Source organism: Geotrypetes seraphini, chromosome 8, assembly GCF_902459505.1.
Source record: "Geotrypetes seraphini chromosome 8, aGeoSer1.1, whole genome shotgun sequence".
NCBI classification, from domain to species: Eukaryota; Metazoa; Chordata; class Amphibia; order Gymnophiona; family Dermophiidae; genus Geotrypetes; species Geotrypetes seraphini.
Genome location: NC_047091.1, coordinates 105,836,936 through 105,860,840, shown reverse-complemented (window position 1 = coordinate 105,860,840; position 23,905 = coordinate 105,836,936). Strand labels below are relative to the sequence as shown.

At 44.0% G+C, this 23,905-nt stretch overlaps 1 protein-coding gene across 20 annotated transcripts in view; it reads right to left on the bottom strand.

Annotated features, from left to right (window-relative positions):
- PTPRS (protein tyrosine phosphatase receptor type S) overlaps positions 1-23,905 on the bottom strand; it is a 532,810-nt gene that overhangs the window by 89,812 nt on the left and 419,093 nt on the right. For 15 of the 20 annotated variants that reach the window (XM_033953845.1, XM_033953844.1, XM_033953846.1 and 12 more), the window contains 2 exons: positions 4,390-4,977; positions 3,629-3,726 (listed from right to left, as the gene is read on the bottom strand). In XM_033953845.1, the coding sequence (XP_033809736.1) occupies positions 3,629-3,726; positions 4,390-4,977 (686 nt within the window). The remainder of the gene's footprint in view (positions 1-3,628; positions 3,727-4,389; positions 4,978-23,905) is intronic. The other 5 variants (XM_033953861.1, XM_033953863.1, XM_033953866.1 and 2 more) reach the window with 1 other exon arrangement.

Here is a 23,905-nt window from a genome sequence, read left to right as displayed (position 1 = left end):
CTTTTTGGGGATCCATAAGTTGCTGGGATAGGAAGCTAGAGATGCTAAAGGCACTTATAGATGGAAATTTTGTTTTTTGAGCATTTGGGATCCCTATCTTGACTCTTTATCTCCCCACAGTGCTGGCAATGTCACTTTGACCTACCTGCCACTACCATGGAATATTCTTTTTCACTTCTTCTCCTTTCTATTCACATCATGAGAATTATGCTCCGTGAGGGGGGGTTTTCATAGAAGGAGGAGGTAACAATAGGGGGGGGTCATTGGTTGGAACTAGGGATGGTACTTGTAAGAAATATTGGATGACAAGCTTTGTAGTTTGCTATCTCCATTGTTGTACATTTGTGCAGTCATCAATAAACACTGTTGGAAATTAAATGGGTGGGGTGAGGGAGGTCATGCAGGATAACACAAAAATGGATGACAAGAGATATATTGTTCTATTCTGTTTATTGTTGCATTTTTGTGCAGTCATCAATTAAAACTGTTAAACGTTAAAAGAAAAATCAGGATATAGTTTTTGTTTATTTCGCTTGATATACCACTGTTTGAACAATCTGTCAAAGTGGTTTACAAATGCAACAGAACACCACTGCAAATGAAATGAAGGCTCATCTGCCTCAGATTCCAGTCCTGGTTCTTCCAATTGGCTAGCAAACCCAAGGGGGCCTAGAGGAAACTGCTGGGCCTAAATAAAAAATTATAGACTGGAACATAAAGGCAAGATCATTCATCCCCATCAACAAACCAGTTGATATTCAGCTTGCAGTGGGTACCTGCTGAGGGCAGAATTAGCCTTGAATATTCAATGTCAAGCCATGGCCATGCACCAGCATTCACCATCTGGAGCTAATTATTTATGTGCTTGCTGCCAGGTCTTATGACTGTCCTGGCCAATATTCAGCCTGGACCCACATATTATCTGCCCTCCTTTCCAAAACTCCCTCCCACCCCCAAAGCAACATACTCCCCCCTTAACATCCCCTCTCACACCCCCTAAAACTTCACAATACATTTCTTTCCAATCCTTCCTTTCATCCCCTCTCCCGAAAAAAAAAATATAAGGAGGCCTGAGCCCTGCCACCCCCTTAGGAATACCTTTGCTAGTTCCTGGCGGTTTAGAGGGAAACAGGCAGGAATAATGCCCACTTGCTCCTTTTTGTCAGCAGCCTCACTGTACTTCAGGTTCCACACTACTTGAAGTACTATAAGGCTGCAGGAGGCTGTGGCAGCCATTTCCAGAGTTCAATACAAAATTCTTCATAAACCGCCAAGTATATTGGGAGATCTGCACGAAATTCCCCAAACAAAGGGACAATTATTAACATTAAGTAAATTGGTTTAATTTTGTGCAAGGTCCTCAGTTAACACTAACTCAATTTATCGGGACAAACCCTGCAGAATGAGTTGTAAGCTGTGCAAACCCACAAGGGTTATTTAAACATGTTACATCCCCAGACCTTTGTGCAAACGTGTTTTAAACTTAAAGTGCAAAAATACACACAGTAAGAAAGTGCTATGATCTCTCCAATATGCAGTACTGATAGTGCAATAAAAATTGCTACATTACATTCTTGATTTGGGGTATAACTTCCCACAGTGTTCTCCCTTCCACGTACACTTTTATGTTCAAATTATTTTTATTAATTCAACAAGAGCAAACAAATATAAATTGCATATATATCCAAAATTAACAGTGCAAGCTCACACCCACCCCTCCCACCCCACCCCAAGAGTCCAATGCCACTATAAAGATTGAGAGTTAAAGATAGTCCTAACTATTCAAGAGTCTACTGCGAGCATACGGTGTGAGGTCCTGCCAGAAGCATTCCCAGGTCTGACAGAATTTGCGGCCCGGTCCACATCTCCCACTTGTCTTCGCTCCAGCGTCGCATGAACAATCATCAATGCTCTCCATTGAGCATAGGAAGGTAGATCTCGGGACAGCCAGTTAGTAAGAATAGCCTTCTTCCCCATCAAAAGCACTCTAGTGACGAAAGCTGACATTCCTTTGGGTTTGGGCGCGGCTATATTATAATGTCCAAATAAAGCTCTCGGTTGTAGAAGCCAACGCCTCCTCCAAAGCTGCGTAATATAGTGCCCCAAATGTCGCCAAAACTGTTGAATTTTGGGGCAATTCCAAAACATATGCCCCAATGAAGCGTGAGCTTGAGCGCATTTCGGGCAAGAGTGAGTTGTAGTAATCCCCATCCGGGCTGCACGTTCCGGCGGGATATAAAGTCTCAGAACAATTTTCAACTGCATTTCCCAGTGGGTAATATTGGGAGACACCCTCTGAATATTCTTCAGTGTCCTCTGTAGCTGTTGAGCCGTTAGCGTGCAGTGCAAGTCCTCAGCCCATGCTGCTGCTAAAATGTCCAAATTGGGGCCAGAATGACCATCCCGGATCCCCACTAGGTGAAATCTAAGCGGAATCCGCTGTTGTGCTGAAAGGCTGAAGAGTCCACGTACACTTTTTTAAAAAATTGAGAACAAGCTTTGAGATAAAAAAGCTGAGTACTTATCTCGCAGTACGACAGCAAGTAATAATAGATGAACAATCCATCGTTTGTGCAAAGATGATAATGCTCAACAGAGCTCTGTTTTGAAGGCAGCAACCCTCCTTCCTCAAGAGCAATGGGACTGAACTTCTCAAAAGTTGAACGGGGAAGCGTGGAAACATGGAAAGCTAAGTTGGATCCCAAATGAAAATGGCCATTTTCAGACCGAGCAGGAACAAGTGGACATCACTCCTGCCCATTTCCTCTTAGACCACCAGAGAACCAAACTGCTAGGCCCGGGGAAGCCTAAGAGGTGGCAAGGCTCAGGCCACTGCATATTTTCTTTGGGGGAGGTGAGGGAGAATGCCAGAAGGGGGGTTGGGGTCTATAGGAACACATATGCTACCACTCAGAAGGTTAACCAGGCATCAGTCGATATTCAGATAGTCTACTGCTGCTACTACTACTTATCATTTTTATGGTGCTACTAGACATATGCAGCGCTGTACATCCAAACTTAGAGAGACAAGAGCTTACAATCTAGTCAAGACAGAAACTGGACAAGAAGGTGCATCTATACACACAATGCTCAGGTGGGCGAGTTACAGAGGGAATGATGCGACAGATATTGGTGCTTAGCAGGTGGGTTGGAGTTTGGAACTGAAAGCAGCTTTAAAGAAGTGGGCTTTGAGTCTGGATTTGAATACTGCCAGAGATGGAGCTTGACGTACCGAGTCAGGCAGTTTGTTCCAGGCATACAGTGCAGCAAAGGAGAAAGTCTGGAGTTGGCCTTAGATATCCAGTTAGTGTCAGCGCACAAAGTCAGGACAGCCTTTTACTGGCCTAATTTTATGTACATACCTAGCTAGTTAGTTGATTGAATAGTGCCACTAACCAAATCTGCCCTAAATCAACCCCCAGCCTGCCCCTAACCTCACTGGTTAGAGAAAAACCATTTAGAGGGGATATTCAGCAGCACTGTTCAATTTAAATGGCTAGGAGTCTCTTCTGGCCATTTAAATTACTCCATTTAATATCAACTCCAAAGTTTCTGGTGAGGGACAGATAATGCAATGAAATTTTAAGAACATCTACTCTATCAGCATTCATTCTGCCTGCTCACTCACCTTGTATGGTATAGGGGAATTGTAGTTCTCTGGAAATTCCCAGCTCAGGAGAACAGATGTCTTCATAACCATCTTTACTTTGAAATTTTTGGGTGAAACTGTTGGAAACAAATGTAGTGGACAAAAGGAGAAGCAATAAAAAGCAGATGAAAGATCACAAAGATGTCATATGTCTCTTCCACTGCAACATAGGAAGAAAAATCAACAAGTTCTGTTCCACAGTTAGCTTCAGAACACAAACACTTATACACTGTTCTAACATGCATATTCTGTGTAACATAACCCAGGAACCAATTGCTGAATCATAATCCCTGTTCAGAAATTTCTCATTTAGTCTTTGGGGGACAAAGGCTTCTTCAACATAACTAGACATTCTCCCTTTCTTGCATCTTTCTCTTCTCAACTTATAAAATGTGTTCAATGGCTGTTGTAAAGGAGACTCATATGAGGCTTGAGACTCCTGAGCATGCTCAGCAGAGGATGAGACCATTTAAAATGCTTGAAAAGAGCGGAAAAAAAAGCTCTTCCCACCTGTGATGTGACTGGTCCACCCCGATGTCAATCAGCAGTGCCTGAACTAAACTTGAATAAAGAGGAAAAAACCACTTACCTGGAGACAACAGTGAAGTTGTACTGTGAAATCAATCCCTTTTATCTATTAGCAGCCGATTCCAGCTGCTGTTCTCTGGTGCTGAATGTTAGGTTTCTGCTTCCCAGCACCAACCCCAGTAAAAGCAGAGAGAGAAACTGATAAGCCCTACCTGGGTCCAGAAGGAATGTGCGGTACTGGATGGTTGGGCTGTAAGGCCCAGGGCCTTTACTCGTATGAGCACGAATTTTGACATCATAAGCAGTGTTGGGCTTGAGTCCACTCAATGTGTAGGAATTTTCTGAGGAAGGCAATTCCTTTTCCAGGAGGGTTCCAGGAGAATTGGCTTCCCGATAGGCCACTGTGTACATGGTGATGATGCCATTTCGCTCTACCAGTACAGGTGGCAACCAACCAAACTGGACAGACATGGAGGTAATATTACTAGAGTCAAGAATTTGGGGATAACCCTTTGGCACATCTTCAGGAATTGTAAACTCTTCCACGCTTTCCTCCCCAAAGCCTGCACGGCTTCTGACAGCCATTTTGAACAGGTATGTGGCACCCTTGTGGATACTGGTGACTGTATACTTATCCTCCTGGGTAGAGAATTCCAGGATTGCCAATGGGTCTATGTCTTGACGACCAAACTGCAACCGGTAGCCCAAGATCTGACCCTCTAACTCTGGAGAAGGCTTCCACTGCACCAAGAGATTATTTTCCAAAGTCTGGTGTACTGATAAAATGGGCTTTCCTGGAACTAGAAAATAAGAAAATGAAGATGTTTCACTAACATTAAAGAGGCAATTTTTAAAGTGTTCACAATAGGTCAAAGAATATCTTTGCTCTGAAACTTGAAACAAAACCTTTATGCAAAAAGTACACACATGGAATAATTTTATAATAGACTGCGCAGTGGCATAGTGAGGATAAGAGGCACCCGGGACGATGGTGCCCCCCACTTTTTCTCTGACCCACACGCCACACTTCCCTTGGTACCTCTTTAAATCTTCGCCAGTGTGAGCAGCTTCTCTGGCCTGCTGCTAGTGCTGGCAATGGCTTTCCCTCTGATGTCACTTCCTGGCCCAGCAACCAGGAAGTGATTTCAGAGTGTGAGCAGCAGGCTGTAGAAGTTGCTTGTACTGGCAAAGATTTAAAGAGGTATTGGGGTGGGAGGGGGAGAATGGAAAGGGAGGGCATGAGCACGGGATGAGAGAGGTGGACAGGTGCTGGCACTCCCACCAAGACAGCACCCATGGTGGTCCGCCCCCCTCCCCTTTACTATGCAACTGAGACTGCCTAATATTTAGTGCTATTTATTAGCCAGGAATAGCTCATGGCTGATTAAACCACGAATGTTCAGCCGAAGACAGCTGACTATCTCCACTGAACATTTGTGGTTATATTGCATGACACAGCCAGTTAGTGCAACTATTCGTTAACTGACCAGCTAAGTTTAGCAGTCAGATAGACCTGCATAAATAACAGGCTGGCTGCTATAAGTCTTAATTGACTATGTTTCTAGTGGCCAAAACACCTGGAAATTCAATGGCAGGCATAATAAATAAGTGCATGTACTCTGTACAAATACATTTTTTTAAATAAAATATGTGCATACATCACAGCTTCACCCCTTCTTTGCTACACAATTTTAAAAGAGCTTTTTTTCATGTGTAAAATGCTTCATAAAACTACCCCTGTGTAATTTTTTAATAGAGCAGAAGAAGCATTCCCAATCCAGAACTGACTACTGGCTTCTTTCCAAGAGTCTATTCTCTAACACACGATTGACAGGGATAGGCCCCTAATGCGTTTCCGATCATATTCTTATTTGGTGTACTATGGATGTGGGCATGGATGGGGACAGGATTTGCAGGTAGAAGTTCTTTCCAGCTCTTTATAAAGATCCTGGCTTTTTGGATCACTTGCTTAAGAAATGGTGTGATTTTCAGTTCCATAATGCAGCTCATGTGGAAGACCCTGTATTATACTGGGACACCATGAAGGCAGTTCTATGTGAGGAAATCATTGCCTACACCAGTTTTCAGAAAAAGCCCCGGGATTGTGAATTTCTTCGTTTGGAGAAGCAGGTGAGGGCACATAGGATTTGGTATACCTGTCACCCTACTCCCCAGCTGAAATCAGCTCTCTTAGCTTTGCAGGCATCCCTGAATGAATTAATCCATGCTCGAATGGCATGGTCTCTTCAGTATTTAAACATCAATTCTATTTATGGTAGATTTATGGTAGATTTATTTTTGATAGCGAGCGGCAGTAGTGAAATGGAAAAAGTTTACTCTTAACTTTTGTTCCCCCGACCTTGAAAAAGAAATGCGAAACGCGTCGGGAAGGGGAACCGATAAGGAACTATAAAAGATAAGTTATTCTAATTTATAATAAATAACAAAAAGTTTAAAAAAAGGTTAATAAGCCTATTAGAATGATGGAATGATGAAGAGTACCACGTAACACCACCAGTTCTATTAGAAAAGGTGGATTCTGAATGTCCATTTAAAAAAGTATTGGTCCATTCAACAAGTATTTGGTTGAGTGTTGAGTTTATTGTGGGGCAGGTCCAATATAAACAGCAAGACCTCTTGTGGTATAACTGTAGTATTACTATTAAGGGTCAGGCTTGGCTTGCCCTTATATGGAGTTTTGCCCATATATAGAATCTTGACCCCCCCCCCATAGCAGTTAATACTGTAATATTACTATTAGAGAGGTCTTGGAAAACATACTGGACCCAGGCAGCAACGAGGTGGGCATCGTTCTTTAACCAATTAAGGACCCTGGAAAACCTAGTGATTGCATGGAGGGGGGGGGGACCTTGTGGCCCAACATCTATTTTTGAGAGCTTTTGGCCTGGGGGATCTCTAAGGAAGGCCCTCCTGAGGGTTGGGGTTTGAGCATGGTTTGTTTGGCAGGTTTGGGTGGTGGCAGGGGAAGTCTTAAATGACTGCCTGGTGGAGGTGGCATGGCTTCCCTGCAGGAATCAGGTAGTGGTTGGGGGGCCTGTAGGATGTCCTTAGGGAAGGAAAGGGAGGTGAGCACTAGGGTTGGGCAGAGATGTGTGTGTGTGGAGTGGGGGGGCTGTCTTTGCTGGACCTGTAGTTTTGGGATTTAGTGCTGCCCCTACACCAGGCGTGCCTCATAGCAAGTCTAAATCCCAACATCCAGGTTTCTCCATGCAAGCATGCATTCCCTATATGAAATAGGGAAAACACATCTGTATTGCTGTCCCACCCAGACCACTCCTTCTCCTTACCCTCCACATGTCCCCTTATCATTTAGACTTCCATATGTCTGAATGACATCTATTTTGAAATGGCATTTGAATGTCTGGGCAAACCAAACATTTACAGACTGCTACTGAGATGTGTGGATGTTTCTAAAATAACTATCATGGCATCCCATCTTAGAGAAGGTGCACTACATGTGGATAAAATGATCAACAGAACCTTTCAGGTAACTTCAAAAGCATGGTAAAGTTGCAACCTGAACATAAGGGCCCCTGAGTTATTTGTACTTGGCTTCCATTCTGAAGAAAAGAAAAATAACTGTCTCATCTGCATACAACTTGTCAAGGTTTGCCAAACTCTCAAGTACTCTAAAATGGGAAAGTGGTTCTGAGATTGCAAGGAGCTTGCCTTAGCTGTTTGAAGCATGACCATTTAAGAACCAAGCTGTAATAAGGAAACAGATTTCTTGCAGTAAAATCTCTTCTACTGGGAAATCTGAGGATGTTGAAATGACTTAGATTAAGCTATCTAATTAAAACCTCCATGGTTAGTTCAGTGCCATAAGAAAACTGTGGTGGAGAAATGTGAACATCTGGAACACCTAACCTACCATCAGTGGCAACTGGAATACATACACAAGTAAAAAAATCCAACGGAACTGCAGTGATGTATCAAACAACGAACAAAAGAGAAAACTTCAGAGATGATGTACAAGATGCCAAGTCTTTAATCAAAAAACAATACTTTGAACATTAAAAGTTTGTATCCAAAATATGGTCCAATTGGGTAATAAATTGGGTGATACCCTCCTTGTCCAATCCATCATCCTCTCCAGATTGGACTATTGCAACTCTATCTACTTAAGCCTAACTAAGAAAAACCTCCACAGACTCCAACGGATTCAGAATGCCGCGACCAAGCTCATCTTCGCTAAAAGTAAATTTGATCATGTCTCCCCGCTCCAGGCCAAGCTCCACTGGCTTCCGATAATCGCCAGGGTCCACTATAAATGCGCCTGTTTAACTTTCAAAATCCTATATGGTATCCTCCCTCCCTTTATCCCTCTTTCTTGGAATTCCTCAAACCCTAATACTACCAGATCCTCCCACAAATTAAAACTATCCTTCCCCTCGCTAAAAGGCATTTTCCACACAGGAAAGCTAGGGACCTCCCTCCACTTCAAAATCACTGAGCTCTGGAACAATCTTACCTCCCCTCTTTGGAACTTGAGCTCTCTCCAAGTTTTCCGCAAACATCTGAAAACCTGGCTTTTCTCAAAAAAAATGTAAGTCTCCCTCCAATTTAGGAATCAAGGAAACTCTTATATCTTGGCATCCCAAGTCCTTTAAATTTTCTTCACACTTCTACCTCTAACCCTCTGTTGTTGTTCCTTCCTATTTTTCCTACTGTAAACCGCGTCGAGCTCTACGAATGTGGAGATGATGCGGTATACAAACCTAAGGATTAGATTAGATTAGATAAACCAGGACCCGACATGGTCCATGTTTCAAAAAAACACTCCTTCTTCAGGGGTCCTAGTGTGAGAATGGAAATATGTCAACAGATATGTATGCAATAGTAATGAAAGTGTGAATAGTGACAGCGGAAATGTGTGACTGTAAAACGGTGAACCAAGGTGTGTAGTGACAGCTACTTTGGGTAATGTTAGAGTGTGCCCGATAATTGCTAATCGATATAGTGAAAAATGTGGGCGCACTTGAAAGGCTTGCATCCCAGTGTGAAGAATAGTGCCTTTTAAAGCAAAAAGACTGTGAACATGTGAAGATAAGTGGCATATAAAGTGACAGGACGAGGATGCCAAAGATGAAAAATCTGTGTGAAACCAGTCATACATACCTAAAAGGTATTGAAATCACATTCTAGGGTACCATACGAATTACAATTAGATAAAAAGGCTAAAAATGACATATAAATTCAATAAAAAGGGGTTAAAATGGAAATGAAATAAACTATGGAATGTGAAGAGCATTTATATTGTACTTTTAATATACAAACTTTTAATATCAGAACATGTTAGAAGTGGCTAAAAAGCATATAAGAAAAGAGACAGTACTATGGAGAAATAACAGAACTGGATACAAAAACGCCATGGGAATGTAAAAGTCCTAATAAGATGACAATAAAGATGCCGAAAATAAAAATGTGCTGGACAAACCTAAATAAAAAAAGGGTGTCATGAGTAAAAAACTGTGTGCCAATAGGTAAAAGATATATGGAAGCGTGTTCAGGCAATCAAGGGATGAAAAATATGAAGCAACAAAGATAAAAAAATGGGATAAATGAGTGAAAAACTAATAAAAGAAAACAATAGTCTTTACTTGAGGTAACAGTGGTTAAAAAAGGAGATGGAATCCAAATCCTGGAATACATACGACAGTTTCTCATGCAGAAATGTTGTAGACTTTTGAAACCAGTCTATTCCAGTATGTGAAAAAGTGTCAAATCCTGTTATTGGCCCTTGTCACCATGGGGTCTAGAATGGATAGTCTCAGTCCACTGTTATGAGTTCAAAGGCCACAGGAGACAGGTGCCACTCCCCTGGATTGAGAAAGTGTGTGCTTAAAATTCTGCTTGAATAATTGGTATTCTAGAAATAAGATGCAGGTACAAGAAGAACATGCTTCTCATAACACCTTATCTATTGACTTAAGCCACTGCAGCAAGCTTTTGAGAAGAAAATGCCCTCAGTGTTCTTCCATGAAATGAAACAAACGTAAGGAAGTTCTTCTTCACCCAGAGAGTGGTAGAAAACTGGAGCGTTCTTCTGGAGGCTGTTATAGGGGAAAACACCCTCCAGGGATTCAAGACAAAGCTAATCAAGTTCCTGCTGAACCAGAACGTACGCAGGTAAGGCTAGTCTCAGTTAGGGCACTGGTCTTCGACCTAAGGGCCGCCACATGAGAAGACTGCTGGGCACGATGGACCACTGGTCTGACCCAGCAGGGGCAATTCTTATGTTCTTATGAAAGATGAAGGCCTGTAGCATTGGTTGATCTGCAAAAAGCTCTAGAAAGTTGAAGGATCATGATACTAAGGATCAAGTCCATGCTCCTTGTGCTACCTGATCCTGACAGCAAGCATTCCAGTTAACAGGTTGGTATATGACATTATTATTAACACCATCTATGTGGGAGCTTCAAGGCTGATATCTGAAAACATAAGGCTGAACCAAAGCCATCCACTTATACTGTACCATGTTAGAAACTCAAAGGGTAAATTACATTTGTGGCTCTAGAAGTATAGCCATGAATGACAGAACAGAAAACTCTATAAGCACTTCATGATTCCAGCACCTGCCTCTAGCCTCAAGACTGAGGTTCCATATGGTACAGAAACAACAAGATGTAGAATTAATTTGGAATACTCCCTTAACTCAAATGAAAACTTAGTGACTTAACAATGATTCTCTCATCTAAGAGTTGTAGGCCTCAATAGGAAACTAAACTGCCTTAGAAGAGACTGACCACATAACCAAGAGATTGGAAGAAAGTACAGTACACAGTCTGCTGTAATGTTGGTGTCTTAAGACAGTGCTCTTTAAGACACCAACATTACAACAGGCTGATGTCCCAAAATGGATGCACTCTGAATCCTTCTTGGTGAATAAAAAATATAGCCATTAAAACCCTCCCAGAGAACACTTTGGGAGCAGTTGCCCAAGCTCAAAGGGACAATGCTGATCAACCTAAAAGAAATATGGCAACTGAAAGATACAAGTAGAAAAGCCTCTAGAGTTGCAAGACTGTTAAAAATGGTCCTGGCTGCACAGCTGCTATTTCTGATCAAGTTGTCAAAATTAAAGTAATAGGAGTATATTTTGGTTCTCCAGATGATTCTGGAAGCAGTTTCACTGCTCCTTGATCATGAAGAATCTGTGGTATAGCATGCACGACTGTCATCAGGATGGAAGCATGATGGCTATAGGCAGAGATGAGGTTTACCATCCATCCTTGAGAGGAATGAAGCCTCAGGCCATCCTTCTAACTTGGAGACTCAAGTTTTTTGACTGCCTGCTCTATTATCATTCCAAAAGGACAGTTATCATGACTGCAATAGCTGTAATGGCCCAGCTTGTACCTTCACCTTTCATGTAATCTATTTTAATTTTATGAGAATTGTGCCAAAGACTTAGGCTTGTCTCAGAAACGATAAGGCTTGTATGTCCCTAAGATGTTCAATACTGATGTGTATAGTTAAATCTTTTTATGGCAGTTTTGAATAGCAGTTGAACTTTGAGACCTTCCTTTTGTGTATTCCCTCCCTACTTGTCTAATTTATATTGAAGTCCTTCCCTTTTTCCCCCACTTTCAAGTCTTGATTTCACTTTTTAATTTTTATATTTAATATTAATTATTTTATTGTAAGCCGCTTAGATGTTTTTGATAGGCGGGATATTAAATCTTATTGAAAACTTGGAATAGGGTTCCTAGAGCTTCCTTGAAGAGCATTTTGCTTTTGAAGGAAGTCTATTAAGATGAATGAGAGAACACCACAGCTACTTTTTCTAAGCCATAAGCTATTAGTAGCCTACTTCCTGCAGAAGTTGCAAGCAATTACCATACAGAGGCTATTTAACACATCCCAATACTTAGAATCTGATGATTCCTCAAATTATCCAAGACTGCTGTGCCCAGCCCTGCTTGATTTGGCACATGCAAGTGTTAGAACATTAGCACACCAACTAGGAATATTACATACTATCCACTAGGACAGAGACCCCTATATCACCTGGAATGGTGGCCTCTATAAAAAGAGTTGGAACGTAACCTCACTCAGGCAGATTAGCTGCTTCCCACTTACTTGGGTCCCAAAAATAAAGTACAGGGCAGCACTAGAAAAGGTTCAAAGAAAAGCGACCAAGATGATAAAGGGGATAGAACTCCTCTCATATGAGGAAAGCCTAAAAAGGTTAGGGCTCTTCAGCTTGGAAAAGAGACGGCTGAGGGGAGATATGATTGAAGTCTACAAAATCCTGAGTGGAATAGAATGGATACAAGTGGATCGATTTTTCACTCTGTTATAAATTACAAAGACTAGGGGACACTCGATAAAGTTACAGGGAAGTACTTTTAAAACCAATAGGAGGAAATATTTTTTCACTCAGAGAATAGTTAAACTTTGAAATGTGTTGCCAAAGGTTGTGGTAAGAGTGGTTAGTGGAGCTGGTTTTAAGAAGGATTTGGACAGTTTCCTGGAGGAAAAGTCCATAGTCAGTTATTGAGAAAGACATGGGAGAAGCCACTGCTTGCCCTGGATTGGTAGCATGGAATGTTGCTACTCCTTGGGTTTTGGCCAGGTACTAGTGACCTGGATTGGCCACCATGAAAATGGGCTTGATGGACCATTGGTCTGACACAGTAAGGCTATTCTAATGTTCTTATTTAAATTAGAGCCTGAATGACTTGATAAAAAAAGAAAGATCTTCCAGGCTCTTGGATCTTCTCCATGTTGGGTTCCCTCACTGAGGTAGAGCCCAGGGAGAAAAAAATCTCCATTCTCAAGGACTCTGGACTGTATGAATTATGAATTAACAAAAGGAAGCTGTAGTCTCTACAGGAGTGAGATTAGTGAAGGGTAAGTCCTTGTGGACAGCAAGTGCACATACTCCTCCAGTAGGGATCCAACTCTAGGCACTAGAGACGGTGCAAACTGAAAATCTTGGAGAAACATTCAGTGATGCTCAGGACCTTCACTTGCTATGTCACTGGATAATCTAGAGTTAGAAATGGAAAGAGGGCACTACTACTTTCTGAGCTCCTGCTGCCGCAAAAATAAAAATGACTTGAGAAAGTTCTCCCAAACTCAGGAAAATGAAAAGCCTGCTCCAAAGTATTCCCATCAGGCTACTAACAATCTATGAAAGATCCCTTTCCACTGACAGGCCCTTCCTTTAAGAATCAGCAATGAAGGCAGGCAGTCAGTCAGTTCTTGTAAAGATTCAAAGACTGGAGTTACTGCAGAAGGCTGCCTAAGATGGCTTCTCTTCGTACACTTAAACCCAAGAGCCATGGGTTTGCATGATGGCATTTAATTCCACTTTTTTTCTTTTCCTTTGAGGGGTGGGGGGGTTGGGGGAGGGGTGTTTGTTTCCCTTAAGGTAGCTTGTACTTTGGCTCTGACTTGATTCACAATCAGCATTCGAATAGAGGTTGCCAGTAACAAAAAACAAAAACTACTGATCAGATGGCCTCCCTCTGAAATGTACTCTGAGTTTCTCTTCTGGTGCACAGACCATACAACTATGCAAACCTATGACTATGGCCTAAACACCATTCAGGATGCTGCTCCTGCTGGCAAAGGAAGGCAGCTGCAATCTGAGCTCCTCTGGGTAAGCCACATGAAAAGTCACCCCCACTACTCACACTGCTGATGGAAGAAGTTGGCTGCAAGGCTCTTACCTTGGCTTTAGATTTAAGTGTTCAAAACTCAAGAAACCAACAGGGGGCTGGGAAACTCAGATTCCTGTGAGTCATACCCTTCTGCCAAGGCCTCCATCCAAATGACTTCTGGTGCATGGACCAAGCCAGTAGGTAAAAACAGTGCTTCAGGATTAGCCCAACAAAGAAAATCATCCCTTCTTATGGTATGGGTGCATACTCCCACCTGTTTCTGCTAACTATTAGTATAGCCTGGGGCAAATGCAGTAGAATTCTTCTGATGTTTTGAAGTGAGGAAGCAAATCACCTTCCAATATTTAAACAAGAGTGAACAAGAGAAGGGGAAGAATTTGAACTCCTCAGAGTATCATCCCTGCTTCAGATCAAATTAAATTTGCTATAAATTTCTTCCTCTTTTTTTTAGCTTAGAACCTCAAGCTAATGCCCAACTGATGCCCAATTCTGCAACTGGTCAGGAGCTGCTTCATTAACCAGTTCAGGAGCTGCACAGTCTGCCTGTCACCATAAGCTGAAGCCAGTGAAAATACTGAGCATCTAAATCTGTATGGTGCCTTTATTGGGCAAAGAGCATGGGACTTCTTTTTTCTCTTCTCCATCCATTAGTTGATCGACACAATCCACTAGTTTTGGGCTAGTCAAGTGAAGAGGTTTAAGGAAATGCAATTTAGGGATTGGGATTTGATACACTGCTTGGACGAGGTGTATTAAGCGGTTTACAATCAGGTACTCAAACATTTTCCCTATCTATCCAAGCAGCCTCACAGTCTATCTAATAAGGAGTGGAGGATTAAGTGACTTGCCCAGGATCACAAGGAGCAGTGTGGGGTTTGGATCTACAACCTCAGGGTGCTGAGGCTGTAGCTTTAACCAGAATTATATCTAAGGCTATTAGCCATTCAGCACAAACTGTCAAGGCAGGTATAGAAATATTTGCTCCTTTACATCAATGTAAAGCTGTGACAAGTATGTCTGGGAGGGCTGTTTGCTCACAGCTATAATCTGGGAGTTTCTGATGGCATATTTAAATAATTATACTGGCAGACAGTTCAAATGAAATGCTACGCTGCATAGCAATATTGCCAAATTAGCTCTAAGAGAAAACAAGAGCCCGTGGTTCTTTCTGGGAAAAGCTCTGCAGATTACGGCCGACTAAAAACACATCTATCCATACAAATAGACCAAGTAAATAGCACATTTTCTGCAAAAGAAACAGCTTGAAGTTTTCTGAAGTCTGGGAATACTTTGACCCTCTTCTTTCACAGACAAAGTAAGCCACCAGAATTTGTCCAACTAGTTAATGTTATGCATGCTGAGGCAGTATTATCACAGACTACATTGGTTGACAATAGAGGCAAGAGTGATTTTCAAGTTCGGTTGTATCTGCTTTAAGGCTTTGAATGGACTTTTACCCAGCCATCTTCTCGATCACTTTAATTTTGCCAATAGGAAACATCTAAGCAAAGTACAATTTTTTTGACTTTTCATCAGTACAAGGATGTGTTTATAAATGATTCTTTAGCAAATGTTGACATATCATAGTAACATAGTAGATGACGGCAGATAAAGACCCGAATGGTCCATCTAGTCTGCCCAACCTGATTCAATTTAAATTTTTTAAATTTTTTCTTCTTAGCTATTTCTGGGCAAGAATCCAAAGCTCTACCCGGTTCTGTGCTTGGGTTCCCACTGCCAAAATCTCCGTCAAAACCTACTCCAGCCCATCAACACCCTCCCAGCCATTGTAGCCCTCTCCAGCCCATCATAGCAATATGGGATAAATAAGTTATTACCTATATATCTAGTTTTCTCCTTATCTGGTTTTTAGAAAATCATTGAAAACATACTTGTTTGGCAAATATTTTGACTAATCTACTGTGATCATACTTAATGAGAGCATTTATTTTTTTCATCTAAGGGGGACATCTATTAATTGTCAGTCCCGCCCCCAATCCAGCCCTAGCCCCGTACCAGTCCCTTCCCTAGCCCCACCCTAATCCCATAGAGAGAGTAGAGAGGGACAGATTCTTCAAACTTTCAAAAAATAAAAGAACAAGAGGGCATTCGGAAAAGTTGAAAGGGGACAGATTCAAAATGAATGCTAGGAAGTTCTTCTTTACCCAACGTGTGGTGGACACCTGGAATGCACTTCCAGAGGACGTAGTAGGGCAGAGCACGGTACTGGGGTTTAAGAAAGGATTGGACAATTTCCTGCTGGAAAAGGGAATAGCGGGGTATAGATAGAGGATTACTGCACAGGTCCTGGACCTGTTGGGCCGCTGCAGTGAGCAGACTGCTGGGCATGATGGACCTCAGGTCTGACCCAGAGGAGGCACTGCTTATATTCTTATGTTCACCATAGCCCCGCCCCCAATTTCTTCCATTAATTTTTCATATACACATAATATCTTATTAATTCACTAGTGTTTTAGCCCGTTACATTAACAGGTGCTAGGTGTCCTTTCCTATGTCCTTAGTGCCACCTCCTATGTCCTTAGTGCCCCCAGTGCCTCCTTCCCATGTCCTTAGTGCCCCTTCCTATGTCCTTAGTGCCCCCAGTTTCTCTTTCCCATATCCTTAGTGCCCCTTCCTATGTCCTTAGTGCCCCCAGTGCCTCCTTCCCGTGTCCTTAGTGCCCCCAGTGCCTCTGTCCTGTGTCCTTAGTGCCATCAGTGCCTCTTATGTCCTTAGTGCCCTCAGTTCCCCTTCCTATGTCCTTAGTGCCTCCAGTGCATCCTTCCTATGTTCCCCTCACTACCTTCCAGAATTTGTCCCACCCCCACCCCCCCAAAGCCAACCTGCCTGCCTCCCTCACTCCCATCCCCCTGTGCAGTAGAACCCTTGAGCAGCATCTTTCCATTTCTACCCCCCATCCCCCTGTACAGTAGAAGCCGGCATTTTTCTATCCCTCCTTCCCATCCCCCTGCGCAGTAGAACCATTGTTTTTCCCCCCTCCCCCTGCCACTACCGCCGCCGTGCAGCCGACCCCACTGGCCTTCCCATCTGACCCTCCCACCGCGAGATGACATACAAACCTCCCGACTCCACCAGCATCCGCAGCACTCTAAACACACTGCTTTGCGGCCTTCTACTGACCGTGATTTCCTCTGCCGCGTCTCAGGAATGTGGCAGAGGAAATCAGGGCAGTAGAAGGCCGTGAAGCAATGTGTTTACAGTGCTGCGGACGCTGCTGTAGTCTGGAGGTTTTTGGTTGTCTCGCGGTGGGAGGCTCGGATCGGAGGGTCAACAGGGGTTCAGGTGCGGCGAGGAGGGGTTGGGGGGGGTGCACCGACGAAGAACTTACTTATTGAGGGGGGAGCCGCGCCGGGCGATGTGTAAGGGAGCTGGCAAGACCGCAGGGACCTTTGTATGAGGATCAGGGATCATGCAGGTAAGAGTGCGCATGCACACTTAGGCCCTGATTCTGTATAGGACGCCTGGGAGAGGTGTCCTGTACAGAATCGGGCCTACACTAAACCCCGATTCTGTAACCAGCGTCCATGTTACAGACGCCGGTTAGAGAAGCGGGTTAGATTAGACACGGCCGCTACACTTATCGCGGCAAGGGATATGTATAGCGGCCGCCTGTCCAATCGCCGGCAGGAGGATGCCCAACTCCTCCTGCCGGAACCCTTGGGCCAATCAGGCCTTAGGATTAGTGGGGATGGGCGGACCCACTATGCCTAAGGCCTGATTGGTCCAGGCTTCTAGAGCCTGGGCCAATCAGGCCTTAGATTTAGCGGGGATGGGCCGGGAAGGGGCAGACCCATCTCATTTCCATGAGGCGGGCCTGTTGGCTGGACGGCAGCAAGACCTGTCCAGCCGACCAACATTTAAAGGTTAGTTGGGGGGGGGTCGTTAGCATGGGGGGTCCGGAGGGGGTCCGGCTTTCCGGCAGGAGGAGTTGGGCATCCTCCTGCCAGTGATTACGAGTTTGTGGGGGAGGCGGGGTCTGGCAGGAGGAGTTGGGCATCCTCCTGCCGGTGAATACGAGTTTGGGGGGGAGGGGGTTCCGGGGTTCCAGCAGGAGTAGTTGGCCATCCTTCTGCCGATGATTATGAGTTTGGGGGGGGAGGGGGGGTCCGGGGTTCCGGCAGGAGGAGTTGGGCATCCTCCTGCCAGTGATTACGAGTTTGTGGGGGAGGCGGGGTCCGGCAGGAGGAGTTGGGCATCCTCCTGCCGGCGAATACGAGTTTGGGGGGAGGGGGTTCCGGGGTTCCAGCAGGAGGAGTTGGGCATCCTCCTGCCGGTGATGGGACAGGCAGCCGCGGCCGCTATACTTATTGCAGCAGAGAGATCTCTTGCCGCGATAAGTATAGCGGCCACGTCTACTTACAATGTAGACCAGCATTTTGCTGGCCTACATTTTAAGCGTCTCTTCCTCTACTAGGGAGACGCGTAGGGCCGCCTAGGTTCGCCTAAGGCTCTTAGGCAAGCTTAGGCGTCTTGCGGGCCTCCCTGGGCTCCCGGAGGTGCCTTCAATATAGGCGGCCTGCCTGGGGAGCATTTTTAAAAAAAAGTGCATCTCGATTGGTTGATTAGACAGCTGTAGGACACCTACAGCTGCCTAAAATCGGGACGGCACTTTTCAGAATCAGGGCCTTAGCGTTTTATTATAGTAGATAATGGTAACCATAAAATTTTAAAAAATTACAAAGCTCACTATATGCAGAGAAAATGTTAATTATCATTTATATTTGGGGGGTTTCAAAGATGTCAAGGCAGATGACTTTAAAATATGCAATGTCACTTCAGTAACTATAGAAAAATAGACAAATATAGTGCAAAATATAGACAGCAGATATAAATTCTCAAAACTGATATATTTTGATCACTAAATTGAAAATAAAATAATTTTTCTTACCTTTGCTGTCTGGTGATTTCATGAGTCTCTGGTTGCGTTTCCTTCTGACTGTGCATCCTTTCTTTCTTTCTTTCTTTACTCAGGCCCAAGAATTGTCCCTCTCTATTCCCTCCCTCTTTCCTTCCTATGTCCTTAGTGCCCCCGGTGCTTCCTTCCCATGTCCTTAGTGCCCCTTCCCATGTCCTTAGTGCTCCCAGTGCTTCCTTCCCATGTCCTTAGTGCCCCTTCCTATGTCCTTAGTGCCCCCAGTGCCTCCTTCCCATTCCCTTAGTGCCCCCAGTGCCTCCTTCCCATGTCCTTAGTACCCCTTCCTATGTCTTTAGTTCCCCCAGTGCCTCCTTCCCATGTCTCTAGTGTCCCAAATGCCTCCTTCCCATGTCTTTAGTGCCCCCAGTGCCTCCTTCCCATGACCTTAGTGCCCCTTCCTATGTCTTTAGTGCCCCCAGTGCCTCCTTCCCATGTCTGTAGTGCACCCAGTGCCTCCTTCCCACGTCCTTAGTGCCCCTTCCTATGTCTTTAGTGCCCCCAGTGCCTCCTTCCTATGTCCCTCTCACTGCCTTCCAGAGTTTGTCCCACCCCCGAAGCTAGTCTGCCTGCCTACCTCTCTCCCTCCCTGGCCAAAGCCAGCCTGCTTGCCTGCCTACCTCCTTCCCTCCCTGCTGCGCAAAAAAAAAAAAGCCTCCCTCCTTCCTTTCCCCCGGTCCACTGCTATCTTAGCCCTGCTGCTGCTGCTAATGTCCACACGAAATCTTCTTTCCCCCGGTCCGCTGCTATCTTACCGCCCTGCTGCTGCTAAAGCCGACACGAAGTCTTCTTTCCGACGTCAATTCTGACATCGGAGAGGACATTCTGGGCCAGCCAGGTAGCGATTGGCAGGCCCAGAACATCCTCTCCGACGTGAGAATTGACGTCGGAAAGAAGACTTCGTGTCGGCTTTAGCAGCACCAGCAGCAGGGCGGTAAGATAGAAGCGGACCAGGGGAAAGGAAGGAGGGAGGCTTTTTTTTTTTTTTGCGCAACAGGTAGGGACAGGAAGCCTGTCCTGTTGTCTCCTAGAACAGCTTCGGGACTCTGTCCCTGAAAACGGGACATTTCGGCATCCCGAACCTGTGTGTGGGGACAATGGGACAGGGGGTCTGAAAACGGGATGTATGGTCAGTACTTTCTTAGTTTGTTAACTGCACAGAACCATAAGGTAGCTGCGGTATATAAGAATCTATGTTATGTTAGGTAAAAATCTGCATCGCAAATGAAGCTAAAGCACATGCATCCGATTGAAAATCATATATTGGGGTTACTGCCATTAGAGTGAAATTCTGCTTATGTGTCCTTATAAAGGCTAAAGAGCTTGCATACATTCAGAATGCTTGCATCAGTTCTTGAAAACATTCATACTAAATCTACCACAAAATGAAAATTTGCTAGAACAAACAATAATTCCAATTTCGGGAAAGATTTTTCTATATTTGGACAGCATGTTAAAGATGAAGATGATCAATAATAGTTAGGAGGTTTAAAAATATCAAACAGTTATTCTACCCCGCATAATTTAATCCGTCCAAGAATTAAGGATAGCATCAAAACACTGCATCTCTCTAAAATGGAGATAAGTGTCTCCTTAATTCTGCTGCAAAAACATGTTTCACCGCTTAAAGTTGCATAACAGTTTTAGTACACAGATTTGTCCACATTCGTGGACTAAACCAGTGTTTTTCAACTTTTTTACAACTATGGACCGTCAGAAATAAAAGAATTATTCTTTGGACCGGCATCGGTCCGTGGACCAGCGGTTGAAGAACACTGGGCTAAGTTATGGGCCATCTCTACCCAATCTCCACCCCAGACATTGCCCCCATAATAGTACTAATTGCACCTTGCACGTCCCGTGCCTCATCTGGAAGCCTTCCCTCTGACATTGCAACGTCAGAGAGAAGGCTTCTGGTTCGGGCGCAAGATGCCCGTAGGAGCCACTGCCCGTGGCTTTGTGCACTGAATCAGTTAGGAAGAGGGAGCTGGCTCGAAGATAACGCCGCATTGATCACACCGTGGACCGGCGGTTGAAGAACACTGTTTTGGGCCTGATGCACGTGCTGGCCCTGTGGACTGGCAGGAAATTTCTGTGGACCGGCACTGGTCCATGGACCAGTGGTTGAAGAACACTGGACTAAACGGTTATGCAGCCATGGGATTGAGGATGAAATACTCACGTGGATCAAAAACTTGTTGGCGGATAGAAAACAGAGAGTGGGGGTAAAAGGACAATACTTGGACTGGAAAAGCGCCACCAATGGAGTGCCGCAGGGTTCGGTGCTTGGGCCTGTGCTCTTCAACATAATTATAATCGACCTGGAAATTGGAATGACGGGCGAGGTGATTAAATCTGCAGACGATATGAAGTTATTCAGAGTAGAGAAGACGCAGGAGGATTGTGAAGACCTGCAACAGGACATAAACATGCTCGAGAAATGGGCTGTGACATGGCAAATGAAGTTTAATGTGGATAAGTGTAAGGTGATGCATGTCGGTAACAAAAATCTTGTACACGAATACAGGATGTCTGGAACAGTACTTGGAGAGATCCTCCAGGAAAGAGACTTGGGAGTACTGGTCGACAAGTCGATGAAGCCGTCCGCGCAATGTGCGGCCACGGCGAAAAGGGCGAACAGAACACTTGGAATGATTAAGAAGGGGATCATGAACAGATCAGAGAAGGTTCTGATGCTGCTATACCGGGCCATGGTGCGACCAACCTGGAATACTGCGTCTAGCACTGGTCGCCGTACTTGAAGAAGGACACGGTACTACTTGAAAGGGTCCAGAGAAGAGCCACTAAAATGGTTAAGGGGCTGGAAGAGTTATCGTACAGCGAGAGATTAGAGAAAGTGGGCCTCTTCTCCCTTGAAAAGAGGAGACTGAGAGGGGACATGATTGAAACGTTCAAGATAATTAAGGGAATAGACTTAGTAGATAAAGACAGGTTTCTCACCCTCTCCAAAGTAGGGAGAACGAGAGGGCACTCTCTAAAGTTAAAAGGGGATAGATTCCGTACAAACGTAAGGAAGTGCTTCTTCACCTTGAGAATGGTGAAAAATTGGAACGCTCTTCTGGAGGCTGTCGTAGGGAAAAACAACCTCCAGGGATTCAAGACAAAATTAGACAAGTTCCTGCTAGACCAGAAAGTACACAGGTAAGACTAGACTCAATTAGGGCTTAGGTCCTTGACCTAGGGGCCGCTGTGGGAGCAGAATGCTGGGCATGATAGACCGCTGGTCTGACCCAGCAGCAGCAATTCTTATGTTCTTAGGTGCCACTTATATGGCAGTACATAAGGGTTTGGAGGGTGCATATGTTTCACCATGCATGCAGTGGTTAGAGTAGCTTATGGGCCTGGGTCCTCTTCTCCATGGTTCACTAGCTCACCCCCCAGACCACTTAAGCTTCCTCTGTGCAGCTCTACTAGGCTTTCCTAAGCCAGGCTTCTAGGTTCTGATGTTCTGGAGGCAGATATGTAAAGTTGTTATTACGATTTTTATGGCAGTATGTGTGTGTATGTGTGTGTGTGGGTGTTTAGTGATCACTAGGGGAGTGTGTAGGGGTCTGTACTTTGTCCCTACAGTGGTTATCTAGTCACTTTGGATACCTTCTTGTGACTTAGACCTGGTTTTAGATGGCCTAAGTCACAACATCCAAGTTCCATCTAGGCAGTGTTGTAAAACTTTTGGTTATACATGCAGTACGACTAAGTCTAGGATGGCCCACGGCCCACCCAAATCCCGCCCTCACCACTCCTCCTAAAACACCCCTTGTAGTTATGGGCGTACTGCAGCACTGTGAAGGCCTGTCATTTTTAGATACGTCTAAAACCCGGTTCGATTATTGGTACTCGGACAACTTGTCTCACTTATCGTCTAAGTGCCGATTTAGGCCAGTTTTTAGATGTATTTCCGTTTTGATTATGAGTCCCATAGTGTTTTGATGCTACCCTTCATTCTTAGACGGTTTAAAAGATGAAGATGATGACACAGCTGATGTATTAGACTGATATGAAGTTCAAATGTAAGCAGGACTTTCAATTCCAGCGAAAATCATGTCTATAAGTTTTCTTGACATTAGCCAAGAGAAAAGTAGTATGAACCAAAAGTGTGTGCACTTTACAGAAAAGCTATTCACAGAGATCCTCTGTGAGAAACAAGGATAATGGTGGAAAGGCAGAGGTAGAGAAATAGGAAAATGATACACTAATCCCTAGGAAGGCCAATGATTCAGAAAAGAAGGGTCACCATGCAGGAATTCTCATGAGACTGACAAACACAAGTTTAGAAAGATAGCTTCTGGCACTTGCTGAGAGGAATATATACTACAATCTAGATGTCTTCTGATCAGATCCAAGCATATAGAAAGAGAAGAGGAATACTGTGAAAGAAATCCATAAGAAATCCAAGTTCAAAAACAAGAGGAACAAGACTTCAGTTTACTTTCCTTTTACTGCACAAACCATTTGTTTGATGATTGGGGAGGAGGGAAGGGAAGGCTTGTGATGCTATAGTTCAGCACCATGTCCCATTTAATGAGTCCTGTCAGTGATCAAATGCCTGATGAACTGGCAGCCACTGTCTGAAATTACATTCGCAGGCCTGGGGCTTGGTGGAATGGTAAAAGAGAGAAGATTAATTCTGTCAAGTTGCATGTTATTTACACACTTGACTATTAAAGGCCTTATTTCCTTCTCCTCTTTGGTGAATTGCACAGCCAGGGGTGGGGAATGACTATACTTTAGGTTTTGTAATCCATCGCTTTGAGGATGAGGAAAAGCTGTTTTGGGTCTGGAACAGGACTGAGGAGCACACATAGGTCTCTATAAAGGAAGACGATCCATATTGTGACTGCTGCTAAAATGCAGCCAAACTTTTAGGACAGGCAAGTTACTGCACATATATTATTCATAAAGAAATGGCAAAATTCTCCTTAGAAACACAAAACACAATGTTATTACAGAGAGAAAAAAAAAAACAATACCATTACCTTTATGTCTAGAATTTTATCACAAATATGCTCCCATGATGACCTGGGCTAAGAAATATTACATTTGCACAAAAAATATAATTTGAAGAGAAAGTGTTCTATTTAGCAATTGGTTTGGACACTAAAGGAGAAAATTGGAAGTAAA